The sequence below is a fragment of the Lissotriton vulgaris genome, chromosome 5 (assembly GCF_964263255.1).
Source record: "Lissotriton vulgaris chromosome 5, aLisVul1.2, whole genome shotgun sequence".
NCBI lineage: Eukaryota > Metazoa > Chordata > Amphibia > Caudata > Salamandridae > Lissotriton > Lissotriton vulgaris.
The window spans coordinates 872583287-872598906 of NC_141693.1; the positions used below are offsets into that span (position 1 = coordinate 872583287).

At 42.9% G+C, this 15620-nt stretch overlaps 1 protein-coding gene across 2 annotated transcripts in view; it reads left to right on the forward strand.

Moving 5' to 3' along the window:
• FAM13C (family with sequence similarity 13 member C) overlaps nt 1-15620 on the forward strand; it is an 866698-nt gene that overhangs the window by 161782 nt on the left and 689296 nt on the right. For both annotated transcript variants that reach the window (XM_086922448.1, XM_086922449.1), the window contains exon 3: nt 7960-8161. In XM_086922448.1, the coding sequence (XP_086778574.1) occupies nt 7960-8161 (202 nt within the window). The remainder of the gene's footprint in view (nt 1-7959; nt 8162-15620) is intronic.

Sequence of the window (15620 nt, forward strand, 5' to 3'; positions counted from 1 at the left end):
GTCCAGACATTTCTTCGAATGAATCATTCTTCCAGTAATCTCCTCTTCTCTTGGTGAGAACTCACTATCGGTTGTCTAATACATAACAAACACCTATTCACTAGCCAACAGAAGGATTCTGGAAAAGTACAGCATTTGAAATAATCAAAATACTGTGCACAAACAACTGTAGAAAAACAAGCATTCCAGTGTTAATGCATCATTTTTCAGTTAACATGACAAGGACAGTTAGGCTAACAAATCAGCATTTCTTTTCAGTTGCAGGATGCATTTTACATCAGGAGGCCCAACAGATAGAAGGTTGAAATGCTGAGGCAGTACATATTTTTAATTTATTGTTAAAAAGTTATGAAGGTCTGTGGTTTTGAGTAATATGTAGAGTGTTAAGGAGCCAAAGGTAACTTGGGGCCAAGTTGTTAATTGATTTGAATATTACTATCAGTAGTTAGGATTAGTTTAATTAAGTTGTAATCATAGTTTGTGTAGAACCCTCTTTAGGGGGGTGGGAGGGGGGGTTTAGCCAAAGACCTGGTGTTGGTACTTTAAGTGGGGGAACCTTGTCTTGAGGCTTGTAGGAGTAGTATCTGAGACAAACCAAAGGAATGTTGCCGCAATAGAGCATGCTAAAGACGATTGAATCAATTAATATTTTGGCTGTGTTGAATAGTAAGAATGAGTGGATGCTGCATATGTTTAGTAGTTATATGGGCTAGGGAGAACCCATTGTATTTAGCTGATGGGCAAATTTTGTGGAATCTATAGGAAAAGGATGGTGTTGGCTCAGATTTGGGGACATGGTCATTGAGTTGGAGAAGTCAAAGGGTTTTACCATGTTTATTAAACTGAAGGGATTCTTAAGGTTTCTTTGGATGCCATTTGGCCTGGTGTCCGTGACTTCAATATTACAAAAGGCAATGCATGAGTTGTTCCAGTTTGTGACAAGGGTTCTATTTTTACAAAATGACATTTTGATTGCTGGCTATAGCAAAGTGGAGCATGATGGAAGATAGAGAATGGTACTAGAAATTTTGAGGAAGAAATATCTCAAGGTAACCTTGGAGAAATATACATTTTTGGAAAGCCTAGGGAATTATCTGTTCTTAGAAATTTTCGAAGCTGGATCTAAACAGAGGGTAGTGAATACCAGCATGAATGACCAGGCAAAATGACAAGGAGGAAAGACAGTCTTTCTTGGGAATAATAGATTTTTATTCCGAATTTGTGGTCTACATGGTATTTAAGTCACTGAAAATAAGGTACATGACCAAGTAGGGAGCTAAGATTGAATGGAAAGTGTTAGACCTGGCACCATTGGCGTGGGTCTCCCTTCCATTTCTCGCTGTTGTCTCCTCTGTTTTTGCTGGTATTAGATGCTCTGGGAGCTGTGCCACTGCCATTCAGTGCCACAGCGCAAATGCTCCCTGTGTAAATATGACTGTGAATTGATATCTCCCTGTTTGGCTATTCGGTTTACCTGTTAGTCCCTAGTAGTGTGACCTGTGTGTGCCCAAGGCTGGTAACCCAAATGCTGCTGGTGGGCCTGCAGCGCTGGTTTGCGCCACCCACAGAAGCAGCTTGTAAAGTGTTCCTCAGACCTGCCACTGCAGTGCCTGCGTGCAGTCCAGAACTGCCATCTTGGCTGTGAAGTGCCCACATTTCCCAGCCCCTGAACCATCCCTTAGCATCATGTCAGTCACCCCTATGGTAGGTGCATTGTGTGTGTAAGGTAGAACATGGCTTGATACGTGTAGCATGTCCTGGTAGTGAATTTCCCTCCATTTTGTTTTTCACTGCTGCAAGGCTACCTGTTCTCCATAGGCTAGAATGGGCAGACTGGCTATTACATCTTATAGGCCTATCTGACTCAGGGAACATGGTAGAAATTCGAGTTTAGTATGCCTGAACTCAGAATGATAAAATACATCTTTTAGTGAGGTTGCTTTTAACATTCTGTGTTTGGAAATGCGACTTTTGGGAAGTAGGTATTTTCTTGCCTAAGCCTACCAGTGTGCTCTGCTGTTATGTGCATTGGCTGTCTGGGTTTAGAGGGGCAAGGCAGGCTGAGTCAGACCTGGGTTAAATAGTGAGATCTGCATTGAGTACTGGGGAGGGGTAGCTCCTTGACCTGAATGGGGCTGTGCCTGGCAAGGTGAATGCTGGCTCCACCTCCTACTGTGGGTCTGAAGGATGCAGCCTGGTAAACAAAGTGCTCCAGGCCTGAGCAGAACTGGTTCTGGATGGGTTCAGTGACTAGAGACCTTTGAGAACAAAAACTTTTGGGGTATAAATATATGTGCCCAAACCCCTGATTTTTTTGTATTGCTCTTGGATGTCAAGAGGAACCTCTGTCCGTGTTACTGAAGCAATCTGCAGTAGAGGACTGTCCTTGTGCTTGTGTGCTTTTTCTTGGGTTGGCCAGCAGTAATTCCCCTTGGACTTGGAAGAACAGGGCAAAGGACTTTTGAGAGACTTTTATTTTGCTATGCAATCACCCAAGGGCTAGAAGAGAGCTAGCCTCCTGCTGGAGTCACAGGCACATCTGACTCTGCCACCAGCCTCCTGATTCTTCCCAGTGGGGATTTCTGTCTGCAGGTGAGACTCCTGTGAGTTCCAGGGCCTCTAGTTCTACTACAGAGAAGAGGTTGCTTGGAAATCGACGCTAACGCCTTTTGCGAGCCACTGCAGCTGAAGAGCATAAGAAAAACCATTGCGCTGCTGCCCCCCAGTGCTCACAAACCGAAGATCATCGCATCGCACGCTTGCGGGCCACAAAGTGCTCACTATCCACAGAGATCATCGCATTGCACGTTTGCGGGCTTGTCGAAGGCTTGCTAACCCCGGATCATTGCATAAAGATCATCGCAGAGTGGGCGCCGTGGGTCCGCCATTTTCCTCGCATCGCACCGTGATCATCCCTCACGGGGCGCCATTTTCTTTCATCGCAACAAGATTGCACACGCAACAGGATCAGCGCATCATCCTTCCTTGCGGCAAGGGTTCAATGCTTCGCTGGCCTAGCGTGAAAAAGTCTGTTGCTTTGTCCCGCACGCACCCGCAGACCTGCATATCATCCTCACTTGTGGCAAGGACTCAACGCATCGCCGGCCTAGCGTGGGGAAAATCATCGCTACAGCTCATTTGTGACATTTTGCTACGAAATCCAGGTACTTTGTAAGTAAAAGGGTCGCAGAGACCCCTGCCTTGAACTGAACCCCTATTTGAACACTTTGAACTCTTTTCCCAGCTTTTCAAGAGTACCCCACCCCCCTTTTTCAGTACTGTGGCTTTTTACCGTTATTGGTCTTGTGTTAAGACTATCTATAAAGATACTTATTTTTTATAACTACTTGTCTGTTGTCCCTTTGTAGTGTCCTTCACTGTGTTACTGTGTATGATCATAAATGCTTTACACACTGCCTCTGAGATAAGCCTAGCTGCTCGCGCTACGTTACCACAGGGTTGAGCAGGGGTTATCAAAGGGTGTAGCCCCCTTACTCTGACTTAGGAAGAAGGGTCCTTACTTGGACTGTGGCCAGCCACTGCCAACTAGAGACCCCCATTTCTAACAGAAAGATAAACATAAAGTGGACTTTGAAGAGCTGAAAGGAGATTTAGTGGAGATTTCTCTGTTTGGAATATTTGGTACAAAATAGCATTACTACAATGGATTTGAATCCTTTTGGCAGTGTTGGACTAAGAGGGATAGAAAGGGAGTTTCACTATTGCTTTTGCCTTGAAGTTGCTGAAGGGGTCAGAGCTGCTGTAAAGGTTTATAAAGGAACATGCTTTACAGGTACGTTGATTGGTTGAACATTTCAGTATGTTTTAGTGGGGAAGTTAATTTGTCATCCAAACAGACCACAAACTGCTGAAATAGGGTTTTGTGCACAAGAGTTTGGGCAAGGTATCCATGAGAACTGGAAAATTAATATTCCTATGCAAAAGCATGCTTTTGAAGTCAAATACATTCCTGGAACAAATAGTTCAGTGAAAGATTGTTTCTAAATATTGTCTGCAGAGTATAAAGAGTGGGATGAAGAAGAGGAAGCAAAAGTATTTTGCATGTTTATTGTCAATAGTGGGTTAGTGATAGAGGAAGAATTGACAGCGGTGTTAGATAGGATCATGTTAAGGTGTGGGTTTAATCTAGATGACTATTAGACAAAGAAGGGAAGAGTAACGCTGGATGGAGAGTTAAGAATTATGGACGGAAGGAAACATGATTTTAGATGGTATAGACAGTCCTTCCTCATGATTTGAGGGAAAAACTCTTGGGAGAAACACACTTTGGGCATTTGTGGATGGCGAAACACACGCAATAGCTTCAAAAGAAGTATTGGTCACCAGGGCTCGACATGGAGATGGCAAGGCAAGCCTATGAATGTGTAGCATGCATGGAAAGTGATGAATGTTAATGTTCACATTTTCAAAGCTATCAAGCTGTAACCACTTGAAGAGCAATGGGGACGAGTGGAGCTGTTTCTGAGGTTCGGAATGAGTAAATAATAGTACTAAAGATTATTAGTCTAAATGGTCAGAATGCAAGGTGGAGAAAGAAGCAACCACCTACTATGTAATAAAGTGTTTGAATTTGATTTCTGTCAGAGAAGAATTTCCCAGTGCTCTGGTTCCTGAAAATGGAGTGCCTTTAATGTCAAAAGACATGTACAAACTCGATGAAGAAAAGTGTGGAACATATATGTTCTGCTTTGCATCTTCCTAAATCCAATGGGTTGGTAGAGAGGCTGAATCATATGTTGAACAAGGGGACTGAAATTGAACTGCGAGAAGGAGGTGATTGGTGAAAGTGTTTGGAAGAAAGATTGCAAGCGTGGAGGTTAACACATAATGATTCCTACTTGGGTATTGAGGGGAAAGAGGCCAAATGTTAGACTGTGTGCCTTATTTAGAGTTTTGCAGGCAGGGTGCTTGGTCTTAACATGGCGGGTGTCCTATCCGCATCCACCATATTTCATGACATTGACTTTAAAGCACTTGTAATGCGCTGAACAGGATATGCACCATGTTTTTACCAGGGTACCATGCCCACCAAACTCTAAATAGGGGTCAATGGCTGAGTTGGATAAAGAGAGTAAAAAAGTTGGTGGTAGTTCACAAAATTTTGAGCGAGAGAAGTGACCTAACCAGAAAATCCAAAAGTAAGGGTTGATGTTTGTAAGGCAGCAAATTATGTTGAAATGAGTGTGAGGGATTAGGTCAGAGAAATATTCCCTTAATGATGAAGAATCTGAGGAGTGCAGTCTTCGAATCCGTCTAAGTGATGGAGAATGTAATGGAGCCATGTGACCAGAAGATGATGGTTTCAGGAATCAGTTTCAGACTCTGGGTCATTGAAGGGTCAGGCCTACAGAAATGTATTCCCAGTCAGTTATGACATTGTTTTCCAAAGGCCCTAACAAGTTGTGGCAGTGGCATAATGATGCACAAGTCTTGAAGCTCTGTAGAATAGGTAGATGGAAACTGGGATTGCCATTTACAACTGGGCTTGCGAAGCTCAGGCCTGACGGGCAGGCTATTGGTTTCTCTTCAGGGTTATGAGAGTGTCATTTAAAAGCACAGCAACTATTGAGGATGGTGCTTGACAACAGCAGATAATGGGCTTTATCCACTTTCAATCCAATTCTCAAATATTTTGGAATTCCCTCTCTACTTTTGAGTTCTCCCTTCACTCGGTTCCCTCTTTAGTTATCTCGCTTTAGGTAGGCCTCTACCCATTCTCTCCTTTTCCTTCATTTCCCTACAGTTCCTTGTGACTTCACCGTCAGTGTTCCTCTATTGCTGATGCTCTCCTGCCAATCCATCTATAGCCAAAGTGCCACTGGACCGATGCTTCCTTACCTTAAAGGGTCTCTGGCTGTGACTGGTAGCCTTGGCGGGGGGTGGGGGGTTAGGAGGGAAAGTAGTTACTGTGCTATCCTTTCTTCATCCCAGTAAGCACAATATTGAGTCAGCTTTGGAGTTATGCACATGCCTGTTAAGGAATTGCCTCTCATATATTATGTGCTTTTTGCTTTACAAACCAAAGGTCTAGCGAGTTTTTGTGAAGGACTGACCCACATTGCCATCCAGACCTTGCCTGTCTCTCTCTCTTTCTCTTCCTTACCGCCTCATTTCAAGGATGCGCACTCTTAGGGAGAGAGACAGATTCTCACTGTTCCTGGAAATTACAACACATCTCGAGTTCTGACAGATGTTATGTGAAATTTGCAAAGAGTGACTGTGGTGAGAGGAGGGAAGGTGAAGTGGATAAAAACGCATAGTTAAGGTGCATGGAAGGTATATGATTTTGAGTCTATAAAGATTACCAAGAGTTTGGAGGACTTTCTAAAGCATATCCAATGAGCTATTTTAAGCCCTAGTGTGGTGCGTTTCAATTCTCTATCTTCTGGGCCTTAACACAAGCTCCTGAAGCCACTGCTATGTGTGGGGGGGGGGGGGCATCCAAACTACCCGGGTGCCCCCAAACCACCAGGGGGTCGCAAACCCTTCAAGGGGGCCCCATTCAGCCCAAGGCAAATGAACATTTGTAAGATATTAGAGATTCGTGGGACGGTCCCTCATCACATTCTGCAGGGAAGCCTATCACTTTGTGTTACTCCAGTATCCATCTTTGGTATATGACGCATTTATATGTAGGTTTTCTACTTTCCAGCTACAATCAAAGTTGGTTTTGTCAAAAGTTTTTCGATTATCTATTTATAAGTTGAAAGGTGTGTGGTTTCATCTAAAAACTCCTCTAAGGTTGGTGGTAGGTATGGAGAAATATTTCGTTTGTTCCGTGTTGGGCCACATGCGTGATGGTTGCTCCTAGATGCTGGGGAGCCATTGTATGTGTGTACATTTTTTAACCTCATTTGTAGTGAAGTCTTATTTGTTTATCATTGTGAAGTAAAGGATTGTAATCACTACTGGCATTCTAAGGGCAGTCAGAGCAACTTCACAAGCATTGCATTAGGAGATTTCAGCGAGAAATCCCCAGATAATCCCAAAACAGAAACATGAAAAACACACAGCTAAAGAAAACCCAGTCACATGGGCCCATTCTTTACTTATTTACTCTGTGCAAGACGTTTGCTGCTAGATTGTAAACATGAAGGGTACATGTCCAAATGGCTAACCCCCCTGTCTACAGCATTACTGACATATATGTAGATGGTTCTCAAGTAAGAAGCGTGAAAGTACGAGACCACTTTTAATAAAGGAAAGGAGTATTGATCGCTTATCCAGAAAGTGAAAATAGTTTCTGCAACAGTAATTATCTTTTTTTTTACTATAGTTGTTCACTTTTATATCTAGACATTGCTTTAGCAACAGAAACCAAGTAAATAGATAAGCAAATAAATGATGTATCTTGGATTTTGTTCTCATTTCATGATTTGCTTAGTAAAATGCCATATAACATGCCTCCTTATCTGAGCTGCTGGTTGCTGTTACTCTTTTGATTTCTCTTTTAGTTTAATTGGGTCCTTCTCTGAGTTATTCTTGTTTTGTCGAGAAAATTCCTTGAGAGCATCTTGTAGCCGTCCCCTCCCACTGTGGGAAAACAACTTTGTATCAAACAATCCCAACGGTGTACCTTTTAATAAATTCACATAAATGCTAAAAATACTGCCATAATGTATTGAGAGCCTTTCTTCTGCAAACATTTGTGAGCATCAGAAAACCCCCTCTCTAGAAAAAAAAGATCTTCCAGCAAGACATTTGCAGGCGAGTGGTTGACACTTTGTACTTATGAAGCATTCTCTAAACATCCATGCTAAATCAAAGAAAAAAACAGTAACAAAAACACCAATGACTATGGAAAGAAAGGCAAATTCAAATGCTCTCTGCATTTTCATAAGAGACTCGTAGCAGGATAGGACCTCTCTGTTGTACTGTTTTCATTTTTATAAATGTTGCATTTACCCTAAATATATATTTTTTTTCTCAAAATGGCAGAGATGAAAATAACAAGGAAAACTACATGCAGAGAGTCACAATCTTGGATGAAAAAGAGCCACCTATTTGGGATAGCCAACAGCATGTAGAGAAGAACATCTTTGATAGCACGTCATGGGCTGGAATGGGCCTCTTGCAAGGGAAGAAGACAAGACCCAGCATCATGGCTGACAACGGAAAAGGCCAGCCAGATGGGATTCAGGTAACGGACATAGTCACACGATCTTCTCTCACCACTTTTGTGGCTCAATTTTTCACTTTCACTTTAACAGTATACAGCTTTGTCATGATCCTACTTTGGATTGGATTATTTTAGTATTGCTTATGTGTGATTTTGAGAATTTCATTTTGTGTTATATATCTAATTGTTTCATCAGATAGGATTAGAAAAAGAAATGCATGTGAGAATGGTATTAACATACCTTCAATACTAGTATATGGACTGAACTTCAGGACTTGATTCAGAGAATGTTAGCGGAAAATAGCACTGTAATTTGCTTTTGGAAAAAAAAGTCATATTTAATGTTTTTTTGATTGTCTAATAAGGTCCCAGGTTTTGTTGAGCCCATGTAGATGCCACTCATTTTCACTTCAGGCACCATTACTCTGGCAATCTTAACGGCTGAATTGAGATTTATTTAAATAGGTGGAAGTAGCAGGAGACTCTTGGATAACAATTTTTATCAACAGAGGAACACATAAATGCAAACATCTATACAATTTATGGCATAAAAATCCATGTCGTTATAGCACGTACTCATGATAGTATTGATGCCATATATGTCTGTGTGATTGTAGCTTTGTTTGGGACTTTAATATTTTCAATATTACCTACTTTGTCTTTTTGTTGATTAGTATTTCATATTTTTTCAGAGCTAATGTATTACTTTACAAAAAACTGGCGATTAAGCTAATGTTTCTGGCATTACTAGTAAGACATAAATTGATTCGTTCATATTGTAATGCCATGGAGAGTTATGTATAGGTATTGAACAGCATGTGTAGGTAAATATAAATACTAAAGGTCAGTCAGTCATCTTACACATATATATAATGGTGGTTAATTATACATTTAATACAGAAATGATTGCACAAGGGTCAGTGTTTGTAGTGTTAGCATTTCTAACCCCTTTAGTGTCCATTTTTGTCCTTATTTACTAACCTTTAAATAATAATAAATCTAAATAGCAATTGGTTAAGGTCACAAATCTGAAAGCTTGAATTCCCCCCACAGCAACATAACAAACTTCCAGTTGTGAAAAAATCATTAGAACCAATAATTGTAATCATATATGAATATGCACAATTGTGCAGTATTAATCCCCACACAAGGCACAAGGGGTGAGGAGTAGGATGATCAAGGCATGCGGTGCCTTAAAACATTGTGAATGCTAAAGAAGCTTGTGAGTTTGTTGCCATTTACAAACTGCCCTCTGGCCCATTTCCACTGTGGATATAAGTGTAGCTTTCCTCTAGAAAAGAGAAGAAACTATTAAGCTTACAAGGTAGGAAGAGTAATAGAACACCCTCAAACGTTGTACGGATGATAGGGAGTGGCTTCTTCTGCAAATATGACACAATAGTCCTCATAGTATGCCTGAAAAGCTGCATGCTGGCACAGTATTAGATTTACAGGTGTACTACACAGAATGTTTGCGAATTTCCAACATGTTTACATCTACACTGATGTCTAGGAGTAAACTTACTCGTTTAATTGACTTTTCTTTATCTTTAAAAAACAAAATCACAGACCATTAAGTATTCTTCAATTTGGAGATGTTGGGCCTATCCCAATTCACAAAGAAGTCGAAGCAGCATACCAAACTGTGCACAACCCCGCTCAAGGGGAACAGTCCATGAATTAGCAGTCTCTATGGAGAGAGAAAGCCATTCAGGGTCTCAACTGTTAATAGGGGAAGAAACTGTCATAAAAACACAAAGCCCAGACTCCATTTTGTGCCTGACCATTAAGTTAGTCTGTCCACGTTTGACCCAGATACTTCATGTTCCTTATATTTTGAGGATCTCATGCAAGTGTCAAACCATCGAGACAATCACATTGACAATCACCTAAGATAATATAAGTCTGAAACAAGTTCCCTGTTATCTATGTTTCAAGGTCTGACAATGAATGTATAATATAAACAATGTAGTCTGAATAGAAGTTCGTTTGTCATACCGGTTTATACCGTTTTATCTTGAACTGTCATACTGGTTCATACTGATTATGTCCAGAATGAAGTGGAAATCCCCAATGTAGGGTAAATGTCAGTGGGCAATGCTATAAAAACTCGATGAAGTGGTCACTGATTCAGTGAGGTCTTTGCCTCAGATTATTGCCAAAGGTCCTGTGAGAGATCCTGTCAGAGACTGCCAGACTGCCACACTGCCACAGCATCCATTCCTATGCTGAGAGCTGATAGTGAGCCAATTCCCAAAGGAGAGGAGCTGAGCCTAGTTGATGTGTGTTCTCCTTTCGAGGGAACACTCTCTCCCTGCTGAAGTCTGGTTATCGCAACTTCTTCACTGTGAACTTGTATGCAATGCACTGAATCCCAAGATACTCAAGATGCAAATAAGCTTCACTATGCTCCCTAAATAGGCATAAGTCCCTGCTCTTCCCACTGACTGGACTGTCTGTACTGCCGCCGGAGAGACTTCCACAGCTTAGGTTGCGATGGGAGACGGGGCACTTTTGATATCTGGGAGAATGGGTGGCACTTGACGACTGGCAATTGCTACAACTTATTGTTAACAGGGTGATCAAAGCATTGAAGCGATCAGTGGCTTTCTGTAACACCCTGCAGCTCTCTCTCATGGGCAGGATAGCAGTGTCTAGGATTGTTGTCCTCCCGTGTTGCTTGTATGTGCTCCAAAACTCATTGTGTGGTATCCCTGTGCGCGTGTTCAGGCAATTGAACTCAGTACTGGTGTCCCTGTATTTAGCTGGCCGTCGTAGAAGAGTGACTTTGAACACACTAAAGTGACGGTATGAAGAAGGGGGACTGGAAGTCCCCAGGTTGGATTTATATTATTATGCTGCTCTCTTACAACATGTGGCCCGGTGGCTGGATGAGGGAGACAATTAGGAAAAAAGATTATTGAGGGTCGAGTCCAGCCAGATAGGCTCCAAATGGCACTGATGGAGGGTGCGGGTGCCACAGGCGACATGCCCTATGTGGTCAAACAGACCGTGAATATATTGCAGTTTTTTGTAGAACGAATACTACGGCATGCGCCATTTCACCGGGCGCTCACTGCATGGATTCTCGCCCCAGTGTGGAAAATGATGGAAAGTATGTCATTCCAGGCATGGAGGAAGGACGGGCTGCCAGGTAATGGCAGGCTTGTACCCTAATGAGACCATTATCGCGTATGAACAGGCCTGTGCGTGTTTTGGACTGGGTCAGGGCCAATATCTACAGTACACTGGACTCACAGACCTGGCTAGAGCGACATGGCTCACATATCCTAATGTTCCACAGACGACTCAAACGCTCGACATAATCAGCTTATATTTCTATTACACAGTGTCATGAGGGCCAACTTAATTGGACCTCCAGCTAAAGCATGGGCAGCATGGGATAGGGTCATGAAGATACCCCTAAGTGATAAGAAGTGGAAAGCAATAAGTACACTCACACACACAGTATCCTGCAATGCATGTTTTAAGTTGATACATTTCAACTACTTACATCACACTTACATGACCCTGGCAAGACTGCAACGTATTGACCCAGATCGATTAGATGCTTCCCCTATGTGTGGTACAGAAGAGCGGATTTTCAGCATCTAGCATGGGGGTGTCCTGGGGTGCACGGTGAGGGGTGTCCCGGTTTCCAGGTGGAGCTATCCTCACTACACTGCCTACTGGGGCAAGTCATGAAACTCAAATAATGCAAGTTGGTATACAAACTCTTGCAATTACTCCTTGTTTTAGCAAAGCGCAGGAACGCCGTAATATGGATGTTGAAGCGATCCCCCACTGTCGATGAATGGTTGAATGATGTGCATGAATGGAAGCTTGCGTAGGAGGCCCACATGAAGGCCAGCAGAAGGGATGAAAAGCTAAATGAGAATCTCTGGACATGGATCGAGCTATGCAGAGTCTTTTTAAACCTTGAGGTAAATGTGAGTATCAGCATGTTTCAGATTAGAGTGACAGTTTGACTGAGGAAGTGGAGCGCTGATGTCCTGGATATACTCATTGGTAATGCAATAAGTGATAATGTACTGTTTAAGTAAATGCACTTTGTCCTTGGACCCCATCTGATTGCACGATTGTAACTGCACACCCACTGTGAATTTATTGAAAAGCAATAAATTAAGGTTATTAAAAAAAGCTTCTCTAGGCTCTCCTAGCGTACCGCATAGAAGGAGTGTTTAGGGTGTTAGGTTTCCAATGGCAATCTAACCATGTTAGAAATTTTCATATTGTTCATGCTATTAGTGACTTGCATTAGTGCTGTTTTAATTATATTCTGCATGGTTATTACTAACCCTTGGCGGAGTTTGCGGAGTTGCACTACGCAAAACTCTGCAAAGTGCAAAACAATCTCTGCCGCACTACGAGGAGCTCCGCAAGTGGCGGAGTATGATAGAAAAATGCCGTTTGCAGTGATTGCACAGTGCCGGATACTTGTCCGCACTGTGCAATCATTGCGAACGGCACCATGCACAGTGCAAGCGATCCCTGCTTTCCTTATCTGCTGTTCGAGTAGATTTTTACACGAGCAGCAGCTTTCTCAATGCGAACGGTAAGTTTCTCAACACGAAATTTAGCGACCATACGCGCCCACTCGCAATGGGAAACCTGACTCCCCCTGTTGAGAAATCTCGCCGGGATGCTTATTTCCCACGCTCGCACTCACTAACTTGATGTTGACAATTGCCAATGAGGAAAAATCTTGCCAGGAGGTTGATTTTCCACACTCACGGTCACCAACTTGATGTTGTCGAACGCGAGCAAGGAAAAAACTCTGTTCCGCCTGCGAAGCGGAGTTTTTTGGAACTCCACGATCTCCTCGTAATGTGCAGAAAACTCTGCATAACTCCGCGAGCGAAGCGGAGCTCACCACCTAGGGTTAGTTATTACTCATGCTAAGAAACAGGATGAGACTGTTAAATAAACACTTTTAAATATAACATTTATTTTCTTGAGGGCAGTTCTTGTGTTTGATGTCCTAAAGAGCGAAATTGGCTTTAAATTACCTCTGTGTCCCTTTTTAAGGGACTTTTGGTAACCCAGAGAACAAGGACACATTGTACAGGGCTTCAACCTTGACTTTCATGCTCAAGCGTTGGTGTGTTGAATCAAGAATAAAAATCCATGGGAGGGAAAGTGTAAATGTATAGGCATTTATATAGCGCACTACTTACCCGTAGGGTCACAAGGCGCTTCGACCGCTGCGAAACCCTTCCTGGCTTCCCTGAGAGATGGTCCCTTAATGGGTATCTCCAGGGTGAGACCAGGCATCCCCGGCGGTCTGGTGGGGCCGTTAGTGAAGATGAGGCAAGCTAATGCCCAGAGTTGCCGAGTGTGATCGCTGATCAGAGTGGGCACCGAGGCGAGAGAATTATCAAGTCCGCTGACCCTGGTCCAGAAACCTGCCGCGCCGGGAATCGAACCCTGGTCCCGGGCCGTCCTCTGCTCTCGGGTCTGCCGCCTCTAACCAGTGAGCCACACTACTTCAAAGCCAAACATTGTAAAACTAAGCCAGAGCAAGCCTTCGTTTATGCAACATGTGCCCAATGTGTGCCATTCTGTTTTTTTGGGGTTTTTGAATAGCCTTTGAATATACACACACAACAGAACCACAAAGACGTCTGTAGTCATCATAGTTACCTCCTACAGGGAATAAGGAAGCACATATAACAGCAGGTTTGTCAAGCTTCAATCTTAAAAGGGTATTCCCCATTTGTGGGTTTCTGTGTTTATTGAATCACATGTTTTTTTTATTCCGCTTAATTAAAATGGTGGCTCCTGCTGCGCTAGGAGTAAATTACCGAGAGGTTGTCGCACACCATTTCAATTATAGAGGTGTCCCCAATGTGAAGGCAGTTACATGTGTAATAGTTGCACACATCTCAGGGCTTTTTCATGCTTACAAACTAGAAGTACTGCCTGCACACTGTAGAGCATATGAGTATTTGGAAATTCCTTTGACACTGAGAGCACCAAAATTGGTTTGGTAGGGAGTTACCATACACACACAGGAATATTAGAGTGGATCTTCAGAATACTGATGGGGCGACATGGCCAGTACTAGCTATATACCTAAGAATTGCTGCCGACTGTTTCAAGAGCTGGAGTGCGGCTGCCGCAGCTGACTAGATAGATAACGGCAGCTGTTTCATGACTCAAAAGACGCCCTCAGAGGTGGATCAGTGACATTTTTCTATCCCTTTCACCCTTTTTGTGTTGGTGTGGGCCACAAACACAAGTAACATAGTGGGGAATTTAAAATGACGGACCACTGATCGTCGGTGGTAACAGCCAGAGAACAGCAGTAAAAGTGATCCATGTGGTACTGTTGTAGAGATCAGGCTTTCAACTGCAGGAGCTGTGCGGAGAAAAAATTTGGGGCCTGAGTGGTGGCTTGTCCAATGGACCATCATTGCTGGCCAACCGCTGTCTGATGAACAGCTAAAGGAGGAAGACTTTGGAACAGACAGAATAACTAAACTGTGGGGGTAATTAACAGCAGTGTGGCAAAAGATTGTCCATGTGGCGCTCAACCTATGAAAAGAGCCCCCTGGCAAATAGAGAGTGGAAATAAACCCCATCAGCTAAAGAAGTGAGTGTGTGGGGTTTCCCTCACCATTCCTTGATGAAATAATATAAAAAAAGGTGTCAAACAAAGGCACTGTGAAAAAGTGAGAAGGAGTCATTTGCTGCTTAACTAACGTCGCAGGCGAAGAGAACACCTTATGCGATAATGGGACAACACCCTATTGCCCTTCACACCACTATAGACACTGGAAAAATGCGTTAGGAGTGGAGGGGTATTTGGAGGGGGCCCTCATCACTGTCACTAAGTAAGTAGTAACAGGAGAAGTAGTAATAGGAGAAGGTGGTCTACTTTAGGCACAGACAAAGACAATAAGGTGGGCAGAGAACCCAGGTGCAAGCAAGTGTGACATTTAAAAATTGTCACAATAGAGAAAGACAAGGAGTCAAAGGCTCAGATCCACACCAGACTGGATAAATACGCATTCAAAGCCAAGATGCCTGAGGCCGACAAAAACACCCCTCAATAAATGGCAGCAGAAGAAAAAGACAAGGAGCCCGCATTTGAAGACATTTTGGCAGCCATGCTTGAAACCAAAGAAACACTTGAAAACAAAGTAGATACAGTATGCACTGACCTTAATCTACTGAGAACAGATTTGTGCAAAGTCTCTGACAGAGTGGGAAAAGTGTAGCAGAGGATGAAGTGAAATTCAAAGGACACAGTTGCCCTGAAACGAGCAATCACAAACTGCAAGACCTCACAAAACAATTGGCCACCATACTGGAAGATGCTGAGGGATACTCAAGGGACAATAGCAAACACTTTGTGAGGGTTCCACAGAAAATGGGGGACAGTGTGTGGAGGTTTTTATGGAAGACTTGATGTTAAACACACAAAAGCCTAAAAGGCTTTCCAGTTTTGTCCAGT